At 38.2% G+C, this 24,275-nt stretch overlaps 1 protein-coding gene across 1 annotated transcript in view; it reads right to left on the bottom strand.

The window, feature by feature from the left end:
* The window catches only part of ITPRID1 (ITPR interacting domain containing 1), an 88,693-nt gene extending 85,903 nt beyond the window's left edge, over positions 1 to 2,790 (bottom strand). Inside the window, 1 exon segment of the mRNA XM_089917082.1 lies at positions 868 to 2,790. Coding sequence (XP_089773208.1) covers positions 868 to 1,009 — 142 coding nt within the window. The 5' untranslated portion in view covers positions 1,010 to 2,790.
* Positions 2,791 to 24,275: the final 21,485 nt, after the last annotated feature.

The raw sequence follows: 24,275 nt of genomic DNA on the forward strand, positions 1-24,275 counted from the left end.
AGTTCTCTGCCAGGTTAGAAACCAAATTTGCATTCATTCCAGGGGCAAATTGCACTACAGTCCCAGAATTGCCAAAGGCACCCTGTGTTAAAAAGGCATCCAGTCTTTTAAGGTGGATCTTTACCACTGGCTCAACAAATAGTCAACAGGCAAAAAGGAAAGGATGTAAAAGTAGTTTTCCTGTAAATATTTGTTTCCATTCTGGTTGGTTACAGGTTACTCTGGGCTTATTTTCTTTGACTTTATCCTATGAAGCAGTGAGGTACCTGAATTATCCTCTCACAAGGTGTCTGGTGAACCAAAAAGGCCAAGTGGACATGGGAGGTGCTTAGTTTTCAACTGAGATACTGTGAAGGGATAGAATAAATTGGTGGTGGGCAAAGAAGAAAAGCCATCAGTTACATCATAAAAAATCAAACAAACAAAAAATCACAGTGAAGGGAGAAGTGTTTTCTTACTTATTACTCTTTAAACAATTAAAATTATTATCAACACCTTGTGCAAGACCCAGCAAATAAAAGCCTTTCAATAAAATGTTTGATGTCCTACGAAGCTTCATGTCTCTGGCATGGACTCCACGTAGCTTTATGATCCTGGGGACTTAGGATGAGGGGATCTTGGAGTGGAAAGGAAGCAGAGTTCATTCGTTAGTTGGTCTGTTTCCATCAAGAAGGTCTGTGTCTTAGGTGTCTGTAGGGGAAGTCAGATGTGCCCATTTCACAGAAGTTTCTGGTATCATGCCAGGAATACTGGTATCTTCAAAGTCAAGTCTTTGTTCCAAAATCATTTGCCCCCAGCCCAAAACCCCCATATCCCTCACCACTCACAGTAGGTTGGATTCAAATAGCCCTGAGGGCCCGTTCTCACCCAGCATGGGGGCGGTGAGACTGTGGCTCTCCTCCTCAGAGCCAGGGGGCAGCTGCTCATCCAGGGGAGCCCATGTCCTCTTGGTGGACCTCAGGATGTCTCTCCTGCTCTTTTCCTGGTCTCCTTGAGACTTCTCCGCCATCTTTAAGAGAGTAATTCAACAAGCTAATTAAAAACACACACACAAACAGATTAGATACAAAGAGCTCAGCTTTCAGGCTTGGCTCAGTGAGAGGGAGAGGACGACAGGATTCACAATTCAATGAGTGGACCCAGCTTTCCAATTTTTGGGACCCTGGCTCACCTACCCAAGCAAGGTCTCTGTCTCAATGAGATAACTGTTTCTTTCTCAATGGAGAGGCAGCTGGAGACTAAGGACTAATGTGGTCTCACCCTTCACCAGGCCACATCCACACTCTGGAGGATTCAATCTGGTGGTCTGGGATGTGGATGGCAAGCAAAGAAACTGGACTGGAGGACCTACCCAGCCAAGGAAAAAGTTTAAAAGCATTGATTAACATAATATAAGTATCCTTCAAATTCATCCAACAGTTACATCTATAACAATATGTTTAGAGTCCCAAAATGTAAAAAATAAGGGCTTTGGCTGAGTCTCATCTCTGCAATTTATTGTGTGGCCTTGAATAAATTATATAACCTCTCTGCATTCCCTTATTTTTAATTGGGGATCAATTGCACTGAATTTTAATAACTGTTAACCTCAGCAGAATACTTATTATGTGCTAGATTCTATGCTGAATTCTATAATCCGTATTTAATTTAATTGTCAATGAAGGAAGTAATCTAATTGCTTTTTAAAATGAATTTATTTATTTATTTATTTTTGGCTGCATTGGGTCTTTGCTGCTGTGCGCAGGCTTTCTCTAGTTGCCGCGAGCAGGGGCTACTCTTCGTTGCGGTGCGCGGGCTTCTCATTGTGGTGGCTTCTCTTGTTGTGGAGCACGGGCTCTAGGTGTGCAGACTTCAGTAGTTGCGGCGCGTGGGCTCAGTAGTTGTGGCTCACGGACCCTAGAGCACAGGCTCAGTAGTTGTGGCGCACGGGCTTAGTTGTGCTGCAGCATGTGGGATCTTCCCGGACCAGTGCTCAAACCCGTGTCCCCTGCATTGGCAGGCGGATTCTTAACCACTGCACCACCAGGGAAGTCCGGAAGTAATCTAATTGTCACAATTTTGTAGTAAATCTAAGAGCAGTGGGGTTAAATTGCTTACCCAAAGTCACACAACAACCAGGATTCAAACCCAGGCTCTGGACTCTAAGCATGTTCCCATGACTATTAAGCTGCACTACCTGCCCTGTAAGATGGTTGGGACAATTGGGATGTTAATAAATACGTTATTTACATGGCACAAGAAATACAGGCTGTCCCCATCATCTCATTTGACATTTATTAATATAGCTGTGAGGCTCACAGAGTAGGAAAGGAGACAGAAGTTTAGAGAAGCTGTGTAAATTGTGTAAACTTCCCAGACTCTCAGCACATAGAGAACAAAGGCCTCCTTCTTACTAGTTGATGTGTCAGTATTTGATTGAATTCTCAGCATAGAGTAGGTGCTAAATAAATATGTACAAAACGAAAGTAGCAAAGCTAGAGTTCAAAACCACTAAACCGTGACTGAATTCCTTCCATGGCATCTACTTGAAACTGCATTAGTTTATTCTTCAAGTTTAGAGAAATGACCTACTTCAACAGCATGTCTTGCATCCCTAAACTTATGGAAAATCACTGATCGCATGACATGTAGACAATCATTTCTAATCAGCATTTTAACAAGTCAAGTTGTTCAGATTTATTATAAACATTTGAATATTTTCATTTAATTACAGATGAGCATTCCAGGTGCAATTGTCAACAAGGGTCTTCCTATATGATTTATATATTAAAATTCTGTCATTCAGTTGAAGTATAAATATACAATTACTGTTGCAATAATAAATGACTGCAAAAATTAATTGTAATGACTGTTAATTTTATGTTTAAAACAGCAATTATTAAGAAATCTCAATTAATTAAAATTTAAGGCAAAGGGTGGATAGTTAATATCTATACTAATGGTAGGTCTTTTAGCCAGCTAACTTTAGAAAGTTAACTTTAGGAGTATCTTCTGGGAGCAAATAAATGTTTATAAAAATTTCTATGATAACATAAGACAAAAATCATACAGAGATGACTATATTTCTAAAATTTACAGAATTATTTCGTATGCTAGAATTCATAACATGGCAAAATAAAGTTTAGAAACTACATTTAATTTTTAGTTGTTTAATTTTTGAGTAAAAAAATAGTCTCTTTGGTAATGCCTTGTATCTTGTATGTGTGAATTATAATAAAAGCATCAACTCTGACAGTACAAAATCTCACAAGGAGGAAACTTCCAAAATGCTCAACAACATTCATGAAATATCAGACTCCATAAAGGATCAGGGCTTGAAGGAAAGAATAATGTATTACAAAAAAATAAGATTCCCCCAGTAATCCTGCTCCTCCACTGACCTCAGCTGAAAGTCAGTTTCTGTTTAGCACAAAGATTTTGCTTTGTAGTGGCAGCAAGGACTGTCAAGCAGTTCAGTCCTCAAATTGCTGCTTCTGTACTATAATGTTGAATTTTCACCTAGCTACCACTTTCTCAAACACAACACTGTAAAAGTCATCCAGAGTTTAGATAATGGTGCTGCTTTATTCATATATCCCCAAACTTCCATTCTACAATGGCATGTGTGACCTCAGCCACCAGCCTTGCACAGCCAGTGAGAATACGCTCCCTGCCTGCTCAGCTGTACTTGGCTTTAGAGCAGGAAAAAGCTTGCCAAGGAAAGTGGGAACCCTTGCTAAAAGCAAGGGTCAGGGACAGGTTTGTAAAGAAAAACTCGTTTGTTCCCTCTGTTATAGTGGATGCCTTCCCAGTTAGTAAACAAATCTGCTTCTGGAAATGTATTCTCTGATGCTTGAATGACCTTGCTTTGGCATCCACTGGCTTGACCCACAGAGAGTCCTTTGGAAAGAGACACAAATCAGGTGGCAGGCCCAAACAGTCCAGTGGACTGACAGGGCAGAAGTTATGTCATGTGGCCTCTGCTGACTCATCTAGTTAACCCCTCCCCAGGACCGCTTGGAACCTAAGTCTTGCCAACTCTGACTTGGTCCAAAGTGAATCCTCATTCTGGACTGCGTTGCCTCCTGTGCCTGAGAGGCCCTCCTCTCTCTTCAGTTCCCTTGTATTATGATTACTATGTCATTAATCGTTATGTGTATAAAGAACTGCCATTAACACGGGAAACTTCTTATATTATCTAGTTTAACTGAAAAAAACAAGAGGATGTGAAACTATATACGCATCAAGAACTCAATTTTGCAAGAACAAAACAAAACAAGACCGAAACCAATGTATTAAAGAGACAAAAAGTAACGTACTGAAATGTTATCAGAGTTTCAAAATTTTTTAAATAGTCAAAATGAGAAAAAATTGGCTTTGTTACATTAATATTACATCACATTTTCTTCCACTTGAGCAAATTCAACCATACATGATACTCAGAGCAGTGGTAATGATTCCACCTTTGTCCTCTGGAATTATTTAACTTTTTGCACCTTTACGCAAACAGGTTGTCTTGCCAAATTGGTAGTTCATACTGCAGAATAGAGATTGTGCTTTATTTACCTCTGTATTTCTCATAGATCCCAGCACAGCATTTTACCCAGAGTAAATAATCTTTAACTATTAGTTGCTTGCTTGGTTATTTGGGAAAGGAACGTGCAGCTGGCTTAGCTAGTATTCTTGGTTGGTATGTGGTTAAAAGAGCAAGTGTTTTCAGATCAGATAACTCCAGGTTTTAATCAGCTCTGCTGCTTTTCTGACATCTCCTTGGGGAAAATTTCAAATTCCTCTGATAATCTGTTTCCTCATCTCTGTAAAGAGTATGAAATAGTAACTTCATAGGGTTGTTGGGAAAATTTAATGAAAAATGTATATAGAACAATCAATACCCATATTGGTCAGTTTTTTTTTTTTTCTTTTTTCTTCTCTTCTTTATGTTGCCTCTTATTGTTCTGGCAAGAACTGTCAAGTAAAGAAGATGAATCAACAACCAATGCAATAGTTTTTCTCATAGGAGATAAATTTGACACTTATTTTGTAGATAACCCATGTCATCTTGAGATTACTTAGTTTGGATAATTGAGAAGTAGAAATATTTGGGGAGTATGAGAATAAAATAATTCTGTGACCATGAGAATGCAGATTTCCCTGAGACTAGTTAGAGGTTCATATCAGAGTTTGGAAATTCCCTTAACTATGGACTTAATTTCAAGGTTACAACTACAGGCTGTAGCTCTAGCCTTGGCTACCACTTCTGAATGAGCCCTGTGGTCAAGAAGAGAACTTCATAATGAAAGAACAGCTCCAAGGCATTCTGGGTCCACAAGGGATCTCACGATCTCTATGTCTCCCTCTGGATTCTTGTTATCACAGCCTTTGTTTAAGCCTTCGTAAGATCTCACATAGTATCCAGGCTTGCCTTTCTCCCCTCCATCTTCCATATGTAATGCCTTCCCTAGTAGCAGGATTTAAGAGAAGTCTACATAGAGCCATGGGCTCCAGGAAGACCTGTCCCTTTTCCAGCTGTAATGCCATTCATAGACGTTTGAAAAGGAAGCCCCCAGAGCTCCTTATATTCTCAAAAAGATAATTACCATGAGCCTCAGTACCACTCACCTCTCTTCACAAACTAAGAGATCGGTACTGAGAGGCTGACACTCAAAGAGAACTGATTTACACTTCTTGCCCTAGGAGACCACAGGATTAATCCCATCATGCCCTAGAGCCATGTTCATATGGCAGTGAATGTTGCCTCATCTGGCCCAATCTCCCACCCTTTCAGGACTCTCCTAACCCTTGTGCCCTCTGGAATTCATGGATTAGAACCCACCAAATCCCCTTTATCTGAAGCTCTTCACTGAATGTCCCTTCAATTCTTTCTCTAATTGAAACCTGGACACAGCTTCCTTTCTCACTGTCTCAAGTTGTGGCTTTTTCTTTTTTGCCCATTGAATTAGGAACATAGTCTTGAAGATGGTGTAAATTTCCTTCATGTTCTTCATTGCTGCTTTCAGATCTTGTTTCCTCTGTCCTTTGAAGAGCATGCTATCAGACTATGTAGGACATCAACATCTAGGACATTTGTCCCATTTACTGAAACTTTTAAGATGGTATTTCTGTCATCTTTCTGGAAGATTTCATTATCAATCTAGATGACTTATCAACAACTGAGCACTCAGTTTAATAATCTGTCCACTTTTCATATCTGGAGAAAACCACAATTTGAAAAAAGAATGCACCCCAATGTTCACTGCAGCACTATTTACAATAGCCAAGACATGGAAGCAACCTAAATGTTCATTGACAGATGAATGGATAAAGAAGATGTGGTGTATATACTTACAATGGAATACTACTCAGCCATAAAAAAGAATGAAATAATACCATTTGCAGCAACATGGATGGACCTAGAGATTATCATACTAAGTGAAGTAAGCCCGACAAAGACAAATATCATATGACATCACTTATATGTGGAATCCAAAAAAAAAAGAGATAGAAGTAAACTTATATGCAAAACAGAAATAGACCCACAGACACAGAAAACAAACTTATGGTTACCAAAGGGGAAAGGAGGGGAGGGATAAATTAGGAGTTTGGGATTAAACATATACACTACTATATATAGAATAGATAACCAACAAGGACCTACTGTATAGCATAGGGAACCATACTCACTATTTTATAATAACCTATAAGGGAAAAGAATCTGAAAAAATATATATATATTATATATATATGCATGTATAACAATCACTTTGCAGTACACCTGAAACAATACTGTAAATCAACTATACTCCAATTAAAAAAAATCTGCCCACTCTCAACAATCCTTCACTCTACTTGATTCTCATACTTCAACATTGTAAATGAACATCCTTTTAAATCCCAGTTTCAAGCATCCCCTGTCACCACTATTCTGCTCACATCTTTGCCTGGGCACAATTACCGGGTCACTCCCTTCAGCTTACAACATGGTATAATGCTTCCCATCTTAAAATAATCCTCCACTGACCCTTTCAATTCAACCGATGATGATTCAAATTCACGTTTCCAAATCTGGTCCACAGCTTCAGAATAAGGTCCCTGAGACTCAGAACGGGGTATTCCCACTTACGTGACATCTCCACTTAGATACTTACAGATAGCTTTAATTTAATATGTACCGCACTGAATTCTTCGTTCTTTCCTTGACTTCTACATGACCCTCCCACGTACCTGCATCTATTAAAGTGTCCGTCTCAATAAATAGCACCGCTATTCAAGTAGTTGCTCAGGCCAAGAACTTGTGAGTCTTCCTTGATTCCTCTGTTCCTTTCACATCGCACATCAAGCCATTAAACTGAGAGACAGAGGCAGACAGACAGACAGACAAAGGAGCCCTTGCAATATATCTCAGACCAACCACCTTCACTGGTATCAACCTGATGTGAATCAGAACTTGTAGTTTCACCTGGATCATAGCAAAGATTCCCATCCACACCTCCCATGCTCTTTGTAACCCACTCAAATCAGCATAATAATGGTCAACTATCAGTTCTTATCATTTTAGAATTTTCAGCAGCATTTGATATAGCTGACCCCTTCCTCTTAATGGAAACAGTCTTTTCATTTGTTTCTTAATACCACAATTTCCCAGGTTTCCTCCTATCTCACTCAAAGCTTTTTTTTTTTCAAGCTCTTTTGCTGGTTTTCACCTTTCCAACTTCTAAATTATGAATGGTCTATACCACAGTCCTCAGCCCTCTCTTATCTTCTCTATCTACATGCTCTCCCTACCTGAGTGCGGCTTTAACTGCTACTCTCTAATTCCATAGTTCAGTGTAAATCACTATTAAAGTATTTTTACATTGTTTTATAAGTCTGCTTAATGTCTGTTAAACAACTCTGCTTAACCATCTCTGTTCTTCAGGACAGAGATCTTAGCTCTCATATCATAATTATGTGGAAAAGATAATGTATGTTTGTTGACTGAATGAATGAATGCCAACAAGGGATTGAGAATGTCAAAGAAAATCTGGTTATGAAATCATTAAGAATGGTTTGGTATTTAGCAGTTAAACAACTTATCAGAATGTGCAACTTGCCAGGAATAGGTATACAGAATCAGGGAATAGTGCACTGTGGATCTGAATTTTAAAAGTCATAAGATTTTATATATATATTCATATATACACACACACATGCATATATATATATATAACATCACCATTTTGAAGCAGAATTTTCTGTCAGCACTTGATGCCCACTTCTGCCATTTTGACCAAAACTATCTAAGTAGATACCTTTTTCTACTCTTCTCTTATGAGCCTTCCAACAGCTAACAAGCAGATGAAAGATATTAATTCATCACCAGGGAAATTAATCAACAAATAGTTAATTGGTATATGACATTGGGCATGTAGTTTCAAGTTGTCTTGGGATATAATTTCTTGCATGATATGAGATAATTGGATGAGATGAGATAGTTCCATAAGTTGATTATTCAATTTCTAGCCTCCACACAGACTGTTTAATATTTGACCAATGGAGCTCATATTTAAAAAATATTTTAAAGCTATATTCATCAAAACTATAAAAGTGAGAAGAATAAAACATTGTTCCTATTACTCACAAGTTTGGAAGACCACTCAAAAGCTCAAGCAACAAACCAAGCCAGGAATGCCCTTCTGCTCTTCCTACCTATCCAAGTATCAAAGTCCCACAAATACTTGTAAATGTTCCCAAATGATTCAGTGAAGTAGAGGCAGAGCCTGGGGAATAGAGTGTTCTGTCATCACTCTGCTGGGAGGAACAAGCAGTCTGTGATGACTTGTTCTGTGGGTGGTTTCCTCCCACCAGGAAATATGTGAAGGGTGCTCACTCCTGCCATTTAGGAGCAAGCTGGATCTAAAGACAAGGCAGTTGTGCCCAAGTTGGAACCCAAAGTCAGTTCTCTTGGACTTGGAGTTTTCCTCTTTTGCTGGGGAAAATAAGCAAAAGATTATTATTTCAAGAACCTTATATACAGCTTCCTGGAAACTTGAAATGACTCTGAGGCTGGTAAAGTTGGATCGAATGATCCATCTACTGCTAGCTCTGTTCCAATCCCTTTCCAGCTTTAAAGAGATTTTTATTTCTCAATGATCCCCTCCTTTGCCATCATTTCTACTCTTGTCTTCTAAACATTTGCTTTGCTTCATGCTAGGGGGGGAGGATGAAAGGATGTGGGGGCATCTATGCACTACTTCTGGTCTCCCATTTCAACATAATTGCAGCCTAGGTTCCTTCATGTACATCATATTCTGGATACACAGAACTACTTGTTCCCAAATGTGCCCTCCTCTCTTATCCCACTGGGTACAGATCCTTCTATAGTGCTGCCCCTTCTCCTTACTGGATACCATCTCATTGAGTTCAAACAGAACTTATTCTGTAGAACTTTTTCTCCTTATCACTCTCCACTCCTGCCCCAGCCTCCTTCTGGAACTCACAGCAAACTGTGTGACCCCTTATTGTAGCACTCTTCACACTCAAGTTAAGTAGTTTTTTTACACTTCTGCCTTTCTCACTCATCTAAATGGACTTGTTGGGGACAAGGGCCATGACTTCCTCATTTTTGTATCCATGACACTTAGTCTAGGACATGGATAATGATAGGTGATTAGCAATAACTGCTTAATGAATGTATAATTACTTCTGACCCTGGACTCTGTCTTTGCTCAAAATTGTGGGAATTGTGAGTTACTCATCTTTGTAGTCTTCATCATTTTAGGCAAGGTACTGTACACTTGTAGTTGCTCATAAAAGCACATGGTATAAATGAACTATAAGTTAAATAAATTCAATAATGATATCTACTAATTCAATTCAGTTCAGTATTTTACTGTCTACTGTGTACAGAGAAACTTTGAGGAGCTTACAGTATAAGAAATAGCATTTATTAACTCATATTGTGAAGCAGAATACGCATTTTAAAAGAAGTACAATACAACTGTTCTCAAAAATTAAAAGAGGAAAAAGTTCTTTTAGGGGCATAAGAAAAGGCTTCTTGGAAGCGAAAGTATTCGTTCTGGCTCCTGAAGATGGGATAATGGGTAGGCAAGCATTCTAGACAAGGGGTTCAAAATACATGTAAGCGATGATAGCATAAGTTTTACCAAAGGGCTATTAACCGGTGACTTTGCAACAATTAAACAGATGTTCTTCAGTGTTAACTTACTGAAATCTTGTGTCATCTTATATGATGGTGTGATGATTAATTTTATGTGTTCACTTCACTGGGCCACAGGGTGCCCAACAGCTGGCTAATTATTATTTCTGGGTGTGTCTGTGAGGGTGTTTCCGGAAGAGATTAGCATTTGACTCAGTAGACTGAGTAATGCAGATTGTTCTCCCCACTGTGGATGAGTATCATTCAATCTGCTGAGGGCCTGAATAAAAGAAAAAGGTGAAGGGAAAGTTCTTCTTCTCTGCCTGATTGATTGAGTTGGGACATGAGTCTCCTCCTGCTTGGCAGTCGGATTTATACTATTGACGCTCCTGGTTCTCAAGTTGTGGACTCAGATGGGAACCTCACCACCAGCTTTCCTGGGTCTCCAGCTGGCAGATGACATATCATGGAACTTCTCAAGTTCCGTTATTGTGTGAGGCAATTCCTTATAATAAATCTCTCGACAGATAGACAGACAGACACTAGATAGGTAGGTAGAGATATTTCTTTCTCTGCATGTATCTATGTCTGTATCTATCTACATGTCTGTGTGTCTATGTGTCTACGTTCTGTTTCATTTCTCTGGAGAAAGCTGACCAATGCAGATGTTTATTTCTCTCTCTTTTTAAAAAAATCTTTTATTTATTAAAAAAAGATTTTTTAATAGATCTTTATTGGAGTGTAATTGCTTCACAATACTGTGTTAGTTTCTGTTGTACAACAGGGTGAATCAGCCATATAGTTGGGCTCTATCACACTTTCCTTCCATCTACCTTTCCTAATAACCTTTGCAAATGACTGGTCCAGCAATTTGCTTTAAGATCTTTAGGTGCATACATCTCAAGTTTAAAAGTATACTGTTACACAATAAAAACTGCATCATATTTCAGTTCAATAGGAAACTAACACGATGGTAAAGATCTTAATTATATAAATGAGAAAGTATTCACAAAGAAATAGCTGATAGTGAAGAGAAGAGATCAAGATTTAAGCCAACTCTTGTGCCTAAACACGCTTTCCTCCTAGACTTCTTACAGAGGCAAATTCTAGCAGTATTCTTTACTCCTTTGGTATCAGAGATGCCATCATTGTTCCCTTCCCACTGTGATCATAACCATAAAATCTCAGGGAATGTAGCAAAGGGAACAGATCTTATTCATTATAAATGATCTTAAGAAACTGTCATGATATTACAGCTTCGTACCCACTGACTGTGTTGGGAAGACAAACTCTTCCCGGATAAAATCTGCATATACAGAAATAAGTTATATATGCATTGTGAAAAAGATTCCTGCATTAAGGCAGGAAGACTCTGTACTATTTCTTACAACCAACAGTATGTGAATTTACAATTATTTCTAAATTAAATATTAATTAAAAAACAAAAAATAAAACAAAAGAAAAAGAGTCCTAAACAATTCATCAAAATAAATTTCAATAGTGTTAATGATTTAATGTGTAAAAATGAAATACAAATAGTCCTAGAATAAAATATTGTGAGTATTTTTTCTAATCTTGAGGTGGTAAAAGCCTGCAGAGAAATGACACCAAAGGCAATGAAGGGAAATCATGATGGATTTAACCAGATAAAATTTTTAAATTTACTGTGGCAAAAATAGTAAACATGTCAAAATGTTTTAAAAAATGTAAAAATATTTGCAGTATATGTGACATTAAAAGTTTTCATATCCTTAATGTATGACATGCAATTACAAATCAAAAAGAAAAAGATACATGGAAGTAGAAGCAGTGTAACGATCAGGCAATCCAAAAATAGAAAATCTATGAATGACTAAAAAATGTAAATGTAATGTCTTATTATTATTTAAGAAAAGGAAAACTGAAAAGAGAATGAGTTACCATATTAGATTTTCAGATAGAAATTCATTAGCGTGAGAATAGCTGACTCATTATGATTATTTTTGACCATTGCTTCCTCCTTTTAAGGTTTGAGTCCCACTATTAAATCATTTCCTAACATATTATAATAAGACTGATAATTAGGTGATCTTTTGACGGAACTTTATAATGAAAGGTTGTTTTTTATTTTAATTAATTAATTAATTTATTTATGGCTGTGTTGGGTCTTTGTTTCTGTGCGTGGGCTTTCTCTAGTTGTGGCGAGCAGGGGCCGCTCTTTTATTTATTTATTTATTTATTTTGCTGTGTTGGGTCTTCGTTTCTGTGCGAGGGCTTTCTCTAGTTGTGGCAAGCGGGGGCCACTCTTCATCGCGGTGCGCGGGCCTCTCACTATCGCGGCCTCTCTTGTTTCGGAGCACAGGCTCCAGATGCACAGGCTCAGTAGTTGTGGCTCACGGGCCCAGTTGCTCTGCGGCATGTGGGATCTTCCCAGACCAGGGCTCGAACCCATGTACCCTGCATTGGCAGGCAGATTCTCAACCACTGCGCCACCAGGGAAGCCCCGTAAAGGTTTATAGTGAGAAAAATGCATACTCTTTCTTTTTTTTTTCTTACAATTCTTCAATTTTCATCCCTGAATCAAATTGCCTGGCTTGTCAACTAAAAAATACAGGGTGTTCTGTTACATTTAAATTGCAGGTAAAAAATAAATAGTTTAGCATAAGTATGGGTCATACATTATTTGGGACCTATTCATACCAAAAAATTTTGCTGTCTATTTAAAATTCAAATGTAACTGGGTGCCTTATATTTATCTGGCAAGCCTATCCTTGAATCAGCTTTCTCTACTCTTGCAAAAGAAGTTTTCATTTCTACAGCAGTTTCCACCTGTACCGGAAAGCCCACATGGCCCGAGCACATCAAGCTCAGTTTTCATATTTAGTGAATTAACCGATTAGTTAAAAGCCAAAGAGTGTAACTCTTTTACTTCATCTTAATGAATTAGACTTCCTTCAGATAGTAAGGGAAAAGTGACACAAATGATCCAAGATACAAACAATAGATACAAAAGGATGGAAATATAATTTCTGCATCTTAGAAACATTGCTTGAAATAATATTCACAACATAGAAGAAATAAGCTAACCATTTTGAGCCTAGAGCATTCCCATCCCCTGTGTTTTAGACCTTTCTGTGTTAATGGCAGCCACCCAGGCAGTCACAGGGATGCTGAAATCATCCAGGTCCGAACCCATGACGATTAGATTTCTTACCTTATTGCTAATAGTCTCTCTTCCTGGGAATCACTCCGTCACACAGCTGCAGGTAAAAAAAAAGTTTCAGAACATGCCACAGCTGCCCTTTCATTCCAACTGAGAGAAAATGAGAACAGAGAACTAATATTCCCTCCCCCACAACAAACAAACAAACAAATGATAAAAGTTACTCTACCAGAAGAAAGGAATCTCAGCAGAGAAGTGGCCCTTGTAGTTAGTTTGCTGTAGTTGTTCTCAAAAAGTGTTTGTAGTGGTCTTGGATGCTTTCCTGTCTCCTTGAGCATCACAGCTGCTAACATTAAAAAGCCTTTGTCACAGAACTGTGATCTAGGTTTTTATTTGTGCCTATTTAAAAGTTAGTCATAGAAAGCCAGGACAGCCTGCTTGCAAAGATCCGTGGTCAAGTTGGGGATAAAGATATGTAGTGATTCCCTTTACCCTCCCTTTTAAGGAAAGAAAGCAGCAAGAAAGTACTAGTTAGAAATAGCAGAAGTTATTAGTAAGAAGTCCTGGACTCAGAGGAATGCGTAGAGAATGGATACAATGGTTCCAGTTGTGTTTTTATTTCTATGAATCCTCTTGCTGTCCCTTTAATGCCCTCTGACCTGCTGGCAGTACCATCAGGTCTGAATGCAAGACTGGAAAGCACTTCACTGAGGAAGTAAAGCAAACTTGTCTTCATTTGGTTACCATGGTTATGGTACTGTGTGTTACCAACCTGATGATTTGCATTGCAAACCATCACTGGAAATGAAGACAGTGGAACTTGATATTCCAGGTGGAGAGGTTCAATTCACAGGAACTTCTACTGGAAAGTTCAGAGCAAACAGAACATAAATATACACACATACTCCCAAACCCATGAAGAAGAGGACCAAACTGTAAGGGCTAACAGTCAGTCTTATCCTCCATGGAATTTCAGTATCTATGAAGTATTTTAGTTGAAAGATCAGACAATTTCATTTTAGAAAGGTAAATAAGCACATTATTGGCCTCATTTAAAACAATTAAATTTCACAGTCACATTCAGCGTGCATTCTTGTGAAAGACATAATGCTAAAGCACTCCCTAATCCTGAGTCACGCATGCCAACAAATAGCCTTCATTTTGAAAAGCTTCATTAGCAGAGTTTGAAATGATGGAAAAGACCGTGTGCATTGCAACTTATATTTAACTTCAAACAAACAGGAACCCCAATATATAAAAGGAGAGTGCTGAGGTTGTCTTCAAGAGGAATGAGTGGAAAGGGCCTCATCAAATCTTCCCTCTCCCTCTATGACAGCTAGTGAGGTTCCTCTGCAGAGCTCCTAATATTAGTGGGTAGAATCCTAATGGCCGTATAAACTGGCCTGAAACCTATCCTGGGAGAAACTCTTGTCTTTTAGGCTTCTCTCACCTCTTCACCACCAGGTTCTAAGACCCTTACTCTCGGAAGCCCAGGAGTCTCTCGAGGCCTGAGATAACACCACAGCCACCTTTTCCTCCTGTGGCATCCACAACCCACTCAGCCCTAGGAAGAGCAGAACTTTTGTCTTGGACAAAGGCTAACTGGCAAAGCATACTTTAACTGAAGTATCATGTGCAGAACTACACTTGGAAAATGGAGTCCATAGTTTAACAGCTTTCATTTTAATAAAAGTGATTTTTTTAAGTGCAAATAGACATTCAATTGCACCCACAAAGAAATCCTCAACTAGCCATATTTTAGTTGGCTATTAGTTATATATGTATTATTTATGTAGATGATTTATTGGGAAGTTGCAGTACACGATGGATTGAAATCTGCATTAGAAATTAGGAGAATAGGACCCTATCTTAACCCAGTTCCTACTAGAATGGCCTTGGGAAAATCAATTCCTCTTCAGAGACATAGCTAATTTGGAAAAATAATGTGTACATTGCTGAATTTTAAAAAAGCTCTCTGCATGAAAATTAAAGATATCATATTGTATCAAAGTCTGTGAAACAAGGGAAATTGATAGCCAATACGTTGTTATCCTATGAACAGTCTTCCAAATAAAACACCTTCCTTCTAGTTCTGTTCCCTAGCATGCAGAATAATTTCTTCCTTAGTAATAAAGAAATACTTAAAGTTGAATGAGTTCACTGCCTAAGGGAGAAGTAATAAAGTAAATCAAAGTGACAATAGAGTTGCTAAGTTTTGGGGGGCAAAAGGAGGGGGTTCTATGGAATCTCATAGTTAGAGTCCTCAGCCCAGGTTTGAGGGTTTGGAAAAAGCATCCTGGAAAACATGGAGTCTAAGCTTGATCCTAAGGGAGGTCAGAAGTTAGTCAAGGAGGTGAAGAAGAAGGGAAATAAGCTAAAGGGGGTGCTCCAATTAGTAGGGAGATGAGGGTAGGGCAAAAATGAGACTGGAAAAGTGAACCCATATATTTTCCATATTTTCAATAAGTGTATCATTCTCATAACCTTGATCTCTTTGGAAATTCTGTAATACAATGGCAGGGATAAGGAAAGTGAGACCCAGAAAAGCTAAGTGATTTGAGAATATCACAAAATGAATTTTTGGTATATTAGGCCCTGGAATTAAGGTCTCAGGAATCCCTTTCCTAATGCTTCTACCATTAATGGGTCGTCCCGGGAAAACAGGCTAAAAGAAGAGGCACAAGTTTAATGTCTTTCCAATTAACTGAGTTTACCTGTGGTTCCATTTGTCTGGGGTAGCCTTCTTAAGAATGCCAGTAAGTAAACATAAGCTCCTATCCTCTGCATGGGGTGGGGAGAAGGAGGGCAATCCAGGCAGAGGGAACAGCATGTGCAAAGGTCTGGGGGCCAGAGAGAGAATGGTCACTTGAAGAATTGCAAGAGTCTAAGTATGGCTACTGCATAATATATGAAGAGTCAATGTCAAGTGATATAGCTGGTGAGAAAAGGAGTAAGCAGATCATAAAGGCTTTGCATTCCATTAAGAGATTTGAACTTTATTCTGAGGGTAGTGAGAAGTGACATTATCAGATTTATATGCTAAAAAAGATCCTCTTGCTTTAATATGGAGAATTCAGTGAGTGGAAGGAACATGACTAAAGACAGGAGGCTGGGGACCAGGTGAGATGCAGTAGTGACTGCAGCCATAGCCCCACGGTTAAAGACATGAGTTACTTTAGAACCACGTGTGAGAAAAAATCAGCAGGTCTTATTAACTGATCCACTCTGTGGGGAAAGACAGTGGTCAAAGATTTTTCTCAAGTATAGGTTTATAAAGCGATCTAGTGTGTTTTGTTTGCAAATATAGAGTTTGGGGTTCCCATGGAAACACCAAGGGGAAGTATCAGTATGCAGTTTGGATACATGAGTCTAGTGTTCTGGGTTTACATGCATGTCCAGTAACAAAATAGCTTCTAATTGAAGCCAAGGTGACAGGTGAGTTCACTACAGGAAGGACTGTGGAGTGAAAGTAGGTCCTAGACCAAGATGGAGAACAAGATGAAGGGAAGAATTAAGAGTGCCAAAATCAGAAGCGGGCTTGTAAGCTCTGGAGAACTGAACCCTTTGATCTACATGAGAAGCCAAGTTACAATCATCAGGCAGCTTGATGAATCTACAATAGAGTCAACTGTATTGCTGAAATGTCTAATGGGTTCAAACTATCAGAAGGAGACACAACAGACAGTTGAAACTTTTGATTCAAAGTTTCTCAAACCTAAATGTGCATGGAAGTCCCTAGTGCTAGAGATTTTAGTCAGTAGGTCTGGGGTGGGATGAGAAAATATGCATTGTTATTGATAAGTTCTCCAAAGCAACTCTGATGTAGCGTGTCCCAAGGGAAGAATTTCAGAATCATTGTTTCTGGTTAGTGCATCCTTTCTCCTGATTGGCCAGTTTTGCTGCTTGACATTGTTCTTCTACACACAAATACTCACCTTCTACTCTTAAGCGTTTAAAAGATATATTGATTGTTGAGCTATACATGGAGCTTGTGGTTTCTAGTACATTTCCAGCTCATTGGGAATGTTCCCACTTTTACTCTTCTCACTTTTACCCTGTGAAAACTTCACTTACAGAGAACATGTGAATGATGATGGTGGTGGTGGTTTTTAATGATCAGAGGCAGAGCCTGGGGGAGGGAGACAGACCTTCAGCCTCCCTAGAATCTCATCAGACCCACATTCTTTAGTAAGATCAATTGAAGTGTTTTCCAAATAGCTCTTAATGTCCAGTAGATGGACATTAAGATGGTGTTTCACTTTAGTAAGTCCTTTAATGATGCTTTTTTACCCCTTTGAGTTAGATTTGTCATATCATGCATGCTACTGGGTATTCATTCTTCTCACAATAAGTCCTGCTAGGTCAGTTTAATCTTTCTACAGTAACGATCCAAATTAAATGCTGCCTCCGCCGGGAATGGGACTCCCCTATTTTACTCTCATTTTCCTTATGCTTGTCACGGAGCACTTACCACACTGTGCCTGCTATTAGACCACTGATTCTTAAATGGAATTTATTTTGCCCCCAAGGGGACCTTTGCCAATGTCTGAGGACATTTTGGTTGTCACAGTGGGATGGGTGATGCTACTAGTGTCTTATGGGTAGAGGCCAAGGATAGTGTTAAGCATGCTATAATACACACAGCACTCCCCCTGTCACAAAGAACTTTTCAGTCCCAAATATCAAGAGCATTGAGATTGAAAAAAAACTCTGTATTAGACAAAGGAAAGACATAAATTGCTTAGGACTTAGAGCCCCAGGTGCTTAGTTCCAGCTCTGGCTCCAATGTTTACTACCTGTGAGACAATGGGCAGGTCTCAATTTCTGAATCTGAGTATTCTCATCAGTAAAATGTAGATACTTATTTTACAGATGCTCCTCTCACAGAAATCTTGTAGGGTTCACGGCAATAATGCATAAAAGTGGCCTGTAAACTTAATACAATCATCTTTGGATGCTTTGAGATTGTATGTATAATGATGACTCTAATGATAATAACTATGCAGGGAGTTTGGATATATAGGTCTAGAGCTCAGTAATGAAATCTAGGCCGGATTTCAAATTTAACTAGAATCTTACTCATTTTAATTTCATCTCAATGAGTATTTATTGAGCAGGCTCTCTGGGCTGGCATTCTTCTAGGTACTATAGATATAAAAATGAGACATTCTCCTTGAATTAAGGGCTCTTTTTTAGGATGGGGATAGAGATATAAACAAAAATTAAAATATCATGTAAAATAGCCTAAGATAACAGAGAATAGATGAATGAAGTTTTTTTAGAAAAACAGCAATTCAAGATATATTTTAAAAGTTTATGGGTTGCATTATTACTGGCAACAAAAAAACTTTCTATACTACCTCTCTTTACTGATCCCCACGGGGAAAAATATACATTTTAATGACTTACCCACTCTACAGAGTAGATGAAAGTCAGTAAGGAACTGAAATTGCTTTTTAACAATGAATATGTTAAATCTGACCATATAGAAAAGTAACAAAATGGAGGCAGCTCTCTAGTCTTTAATCCTAAAATGGGACCACTAGCCATGACTCAAAACAGTGGCATATGCTGTGCATTGCTCATTGCTCTAACTGAGGCATAAAATGCCCTCAGAATGCAAACTAATGGTATACTTGAAGTTTTCGAGACCACACCAGGCAGCTGGACACTATTCCCAGTTATCTTGCTCATAGGAAATAAATAACTGCTCAGTAAATGTCCAATAAACTGAACAGGATTACTTGACAGTAATAGAGGAAGTGGGCACTGATTTTGCCCCTTTCTCTACAAAGCCCCACAATGTTTGGTTGTAAGGGAGAGTACCAAATACCCAGGGACATGTCATTGAAAAGAGTGAGTGGACTCATCTTGTCTCTACACTGTCTTGGGTACGCAACAATTTCAGCATAACTGAATAGTTGATATATTACTAACATGTACTTCCTACACTGTCCATTGTCATATTCCCTTCGTGGATCTCCTAACCTAGAACGTACTCAGTATTGCCTAGGCTAATAGCCCCAAGCCATTTTAATCCAAAGGGCTACTCAGTGACTCAAGAAGAACCAACACCCTTACAACTACCATTTACATCAACAAACCTTATAGAGTTAGTAAGTAAAAAACCCTACTATTCCACACCATGAGCACAGTGAATATGGCACAGTTGGACAGCACATCTCTAAAGGATGCGGTCCAAGAGAATCTCTCCCATTTTTGTGAACTTTACCTTCAGGAAACCCAACAGGTTCTCACAGTGAGGATGCAAGAAAGAGACTCTCATGGCTCTGGGAGCAGTAGGGGAAGAGTAATCATTGTGAAATATGCTCAGATCCTTCTCCATAACAAAGGCCTGTTCTCCAAGAGAAAATATTTTGCCAGAACCTCACCCCAGTTGTGGAAAAGCATTCCTCCTACTCTAGACCACTTTAGATTTCTTGTCTCACCTAAGAAAAAACATAGTCAATAGGGGTCAGGGCTTCAAGGAAACAGACTGGGAATGCTGCTGCCAGGTATGGCAATAGGGGCAGAAAGGAAGAAGCTATATACTATTGGAGAAACACTTGTGAAAGTCTCAGCCCCAACACAGAGACCCACTAAAACACCGAGATCTAATCAGAAGATTGCAGAATGCATCCTCTCCCCCACATTCTACTGACATACAAACAGAGTTCTGATATAATCATAGTGGATTACAACTTAAAAATCTACAATCTCTCTCTCTCTTTCTCCCTCTCCTCTCTTTCTCTCTCTCTGAGGAGTACTTGGGGAAAATCAAAGTCAAGATGCGAGACAAAAAACCAAGACACTAGAGGAATTTGAAAGCCTCTGGCATCTATAGCCATAGCTAACATTAAATACAGCCCAATCTCTGGTCAAATAACATAAATTCTTACACTAAAGGCTATTTACTTCAGTTCTTATTACCTGATACAACATGTATTACTTTCAACAAAACATTACAAGGGAAGAAAAAACACAGTCTAAAGAGGTAAAACAATTATCAGAACCAAAATCAACGATACAAATGTTGGAATTATCAGATAAGAAATGTAAAATAACTATGATTAATATGTTAAGGGTCTAATGGAAAAAGTATATAGCATGCAAGGAAAGATGGGTAATATAAGCAGAGAGATGGAAACTCTAAGAAAAAAATCTAAAGGCAAGTCTAGAAATCAAAAATGCTATAACAAAAATGAAGAAGACTCACACAGCCATGAAAAGAATCAGTGACCTTAAAAATAGGTCAGTAGTGGGGCTTCCCTGGTGGCGCAGTGGTTGAGAGTCCGCCTGCTGATGCAGGGGACACGGGTTCGTGCCCCGGTCTGGGAAGATCCCACATGCCGTGGAGCGGCTGGGCCTGTGAGCCATGGCCACTGGGCCTGCGTGTCTGGAGCCTGTGCTCCGCAACGGGAGAGGCCACAACAGTGAGACGCCCGTGTACCGCAAAAAAAAAAAAAAAAAAAAGGTCAGTAGAAACTTCCCAAACTGAAAATCAAATGAAATAATGACAGACTCCACAGATTTACGACATTTAGAAAGCACTAAGTAGGATAAATACTAGAAAACCGTAACTAGGCATATTATTTTCAAATTATAGAAAACCAAAAACAAAGAGAAAAGTTTGCAAGAAGCTGGGGGGCTTGGGGAGATGTACTTATAAAGAAACAAGGATAAGAATTACAGTGGACTTCTCACCAGCCATAAAAGCAAGAAGAGAGTGAAGTAAAATATTTCAAATATTGAATGAAAACCTCCCATCAAATTAGAATTTTATAACCAATGAAATTATCCTTCAAATGTGAAGAAGAAATAAACATATTCTCAGAAACACAAAAATTAAGAGAATCACTAGCAGGACTACCTTACAAGATATGTTAAAAATTTTTCTTCAGGTAGAAGGAAAATGCAACAGGTCAGAAATTTAGATCTACAAAAGAAAGGAGAAACATTGAAGAAGGAATATATACATGTAAAATAAAATTTTTTATTTTTCCTATTCTTAATTTATGTAAACTATAACTGCTTGCAGTAATAGTAGTAGCAATGTATTGGATGATTAAAGTATATGAATAAGTGAAATAAAATATAATATCAAAGGATGGGAGAGAGAAAGTGGGAATACCCCATTATAAGTTACCTGCATTGCATGAGAGGTGGCACAATGTTATTTAAAGGTGACTTTAGATTAGTTAAACATGAGTAGTGTAAACTCTAAGGAAACTACTATGTATGTTTTAAAATAAGTATACAACATGCTAAAAGAGAAAATAGAATAGTCATATAAAATGCTCAATAAAACCAGAGGAAACAGAAAAAAAGAGGGGAAAAAAGAAACAAAGAACAAATGCAACAAATAGAAAACAATTACAGACATAGTAGGCATAACATAGAGACATTATGCCAATTATATCAATAATCACTTTAAATGTGAATGCTCAAGATACAGCAATTAAAAGACAGAGATTGTCAGAGTGGGTTAAAAAACAACAACCCCCAATTTGATGTTATCAACAAGAAATCCATTTTAAATATAAACACTCAGATAGATTAAAAGTAAAAAGGATGGAGAAAGATACACCACACTAATCAAAAGAAAGCTGGATTAGCTATATTCACTTGAAACAAAGCAGACTTTAGAACAAGGAAGATTATCAGGGGTAAATATGGGCATTATGTAATGATAAAGGTATAAATTCTCCAGAAGGCATAACAATTCTAAATGTGTATGTGTAACAGAGAACAAATCTGACTCCATATTGGCTCAATTCCTTTAGTTCTAACCTTTGTGCTCTGTTGCCTGTGCTTAGTCATGATGGCTCTGCACCTTTCTCTCTTCAAACAGTAAAATAATGTTGCCTATAGCCTGGAATATACATAATAACCCTTTCTCAAGGCTCTGCCTCCCAGGCTTGACCTTTAAAGGCATAACACTTTTCATTCATGTAGAGATAATAAGTTGCAGAACAGAAAATAACATTTGTCTTTTTGAAGGTTTTTAGGAACATTGTGATCAGACCTATGTGGACAGCTGTAAGAACAAAGAATTATCACATCCCCTCCAGAGTCTGGCTGGCACCAAGATGTCTGAAACAACCAGCCACACCCTCTCCTCTTTTAGTATAAAAGAAGCCTCACTTCTAACTCAGGTGAGATGGTTCACTAGTCCACCACCTTCTTGGTCTGCTGCCATCCTAAATAAAATCGCTATCCTTTGCCCCAACAACTTGTCTCTTGATTTATTGGCCTGTCATGCAGTGAGCAGTAGAGCTTGGACCAGGTAACATATGCCCTTAACACAAGAGCATAAACATACACGAGGTGAAAATTGATATAACTGAAAGGAGAAATAGGCAAATCCACTATTATAGTTGGAGATTTCACCACCCCTCTTTCAGTAATTGATACACAAAGCAGGCAGAAAATCAGTGAGGGTACTGATGACCTGAACAGCACTATTAACCAACTTGATCCTGTTGAAATGTACAGAAAATTTCATTCAACTATAGGAGAATACATATTCTTCTCAAGCTCACATAGAACATTCAACAAAGTTGACCACATTCCGGGTCATAAAATGTACCTTAATAAATTTGTAAGACTAGAAATCACATAAAGTGTGTTTTCACGCCACAATAGAATCAAACTAGAAATCAGTAACAGAAACATAACTATAAAATCTCAAAATATTTGAAGATTAAACAACACAATTCTAAATAACACCTGGGTTAAAGAAGAAATCTTAGGTTTAAAAATATTTTGAACTAAATGAAAATACAACTTACCACAATTATCAAAATTTGTAAGACGTAGCAAAAGCAGTGCTTAGAAGGAAATTTAAAGTATTAAATACATATTTTAGAAAATAATAAAGATCTATAATCTAAGCAATGTAAGCTTAAAGCAAGCAGAAGAAAAGAAATAATAAAAATAAGAGCAAAAATCAATGAAATTGAAAAACAGGAAAACAATAGAGAAAAATCAATGAAACCAAAAACTGGTTATTTGAAAAGATCAATAAAAGGGATAACTCTTTAGCCAGGCTAAGTGAAAATAAAAGGGAAAAGAAACAATGTGAGAGCCAGGTTTCTCACAGTCGGAGTGGAAATTTACAAATAAACAAGGGGAAGAGGCTAGAACAACCCAGGTGGTAATGGATTAGAGTTGAGAACAACAGTGTGAACTCATGGGTAGCTTAATATACATACAGATAGTTACATATGGAAACATTTATACATATGTTTATATAGATGAGTTAGCATACACATATATATTTTTTCCCTCTGTCAGCTGAGAGGGCCTAGAAGCAAAACACCCAGTAGTAATAAGCATGTATAGTTCCCAGATCTTGGTTTCTAATATATCATTCTCCTGTAAAAGGAACCAATGCACCTTGAGAGATTATTGAACTATAAATGATAAACTCGTAACATCTTAAAGTAATGAAGTGCTAAACATGCACACACACACACACACACACGCACACACACACACACACACACACACACACAATGATGTGGTATGTCAAAGAGACAAAAGCCAGCTGAAAAAGCTCCTAACGGCCCAAGCTGGTACAATTTGAGCACACGATACATAAAGCAGTATTGGATCATAACCCAAAATTTAAAATAAATATCCACGAGTCCATACTCATATAAATACGTGATTTATATAAATAAATAACTGTGGGAGAATAGACAAATCTCCTGTGCAGAAGAATTCCAAATAATTTATTTAGATACTACACTTTTCTAACTTCTTACTCCTTGAGTGTGGGCTTAGCATAGTGACTCTCTTCCAAATAATAAAGTATGGAAAGGTGGGAGGGAGTAACTTTACAGATAAGAAACCTGACAAACAATACCTGAACCAGGTGATCAAGGTTAACATCAAAGTCATGTCATGTTGATAGTTCGCACCCTTGATACAATGCGATGAGAATGCTATTTTACCTCTGTGACCTTCCTCCCTCACGCCCATAACTCCAGTCTGATTATAAGAAAAATACCAGAC

This window comes from Delphinapterus leucas, chromosome 9 (assembly GCF_059928025.1).
Source record: "Delphinapterus leucas isolate spDelLeu-1000000601 "Yukka" chromosome 9, BTC_Dleu_Yukka2, whole genome shotgun sequence".
NCBI lineage: Eukaryota > Metazoa > Chordata > Mammalia > Artiodactyla > Monodontidae > Delphinapterus > Delphinapterus leucas.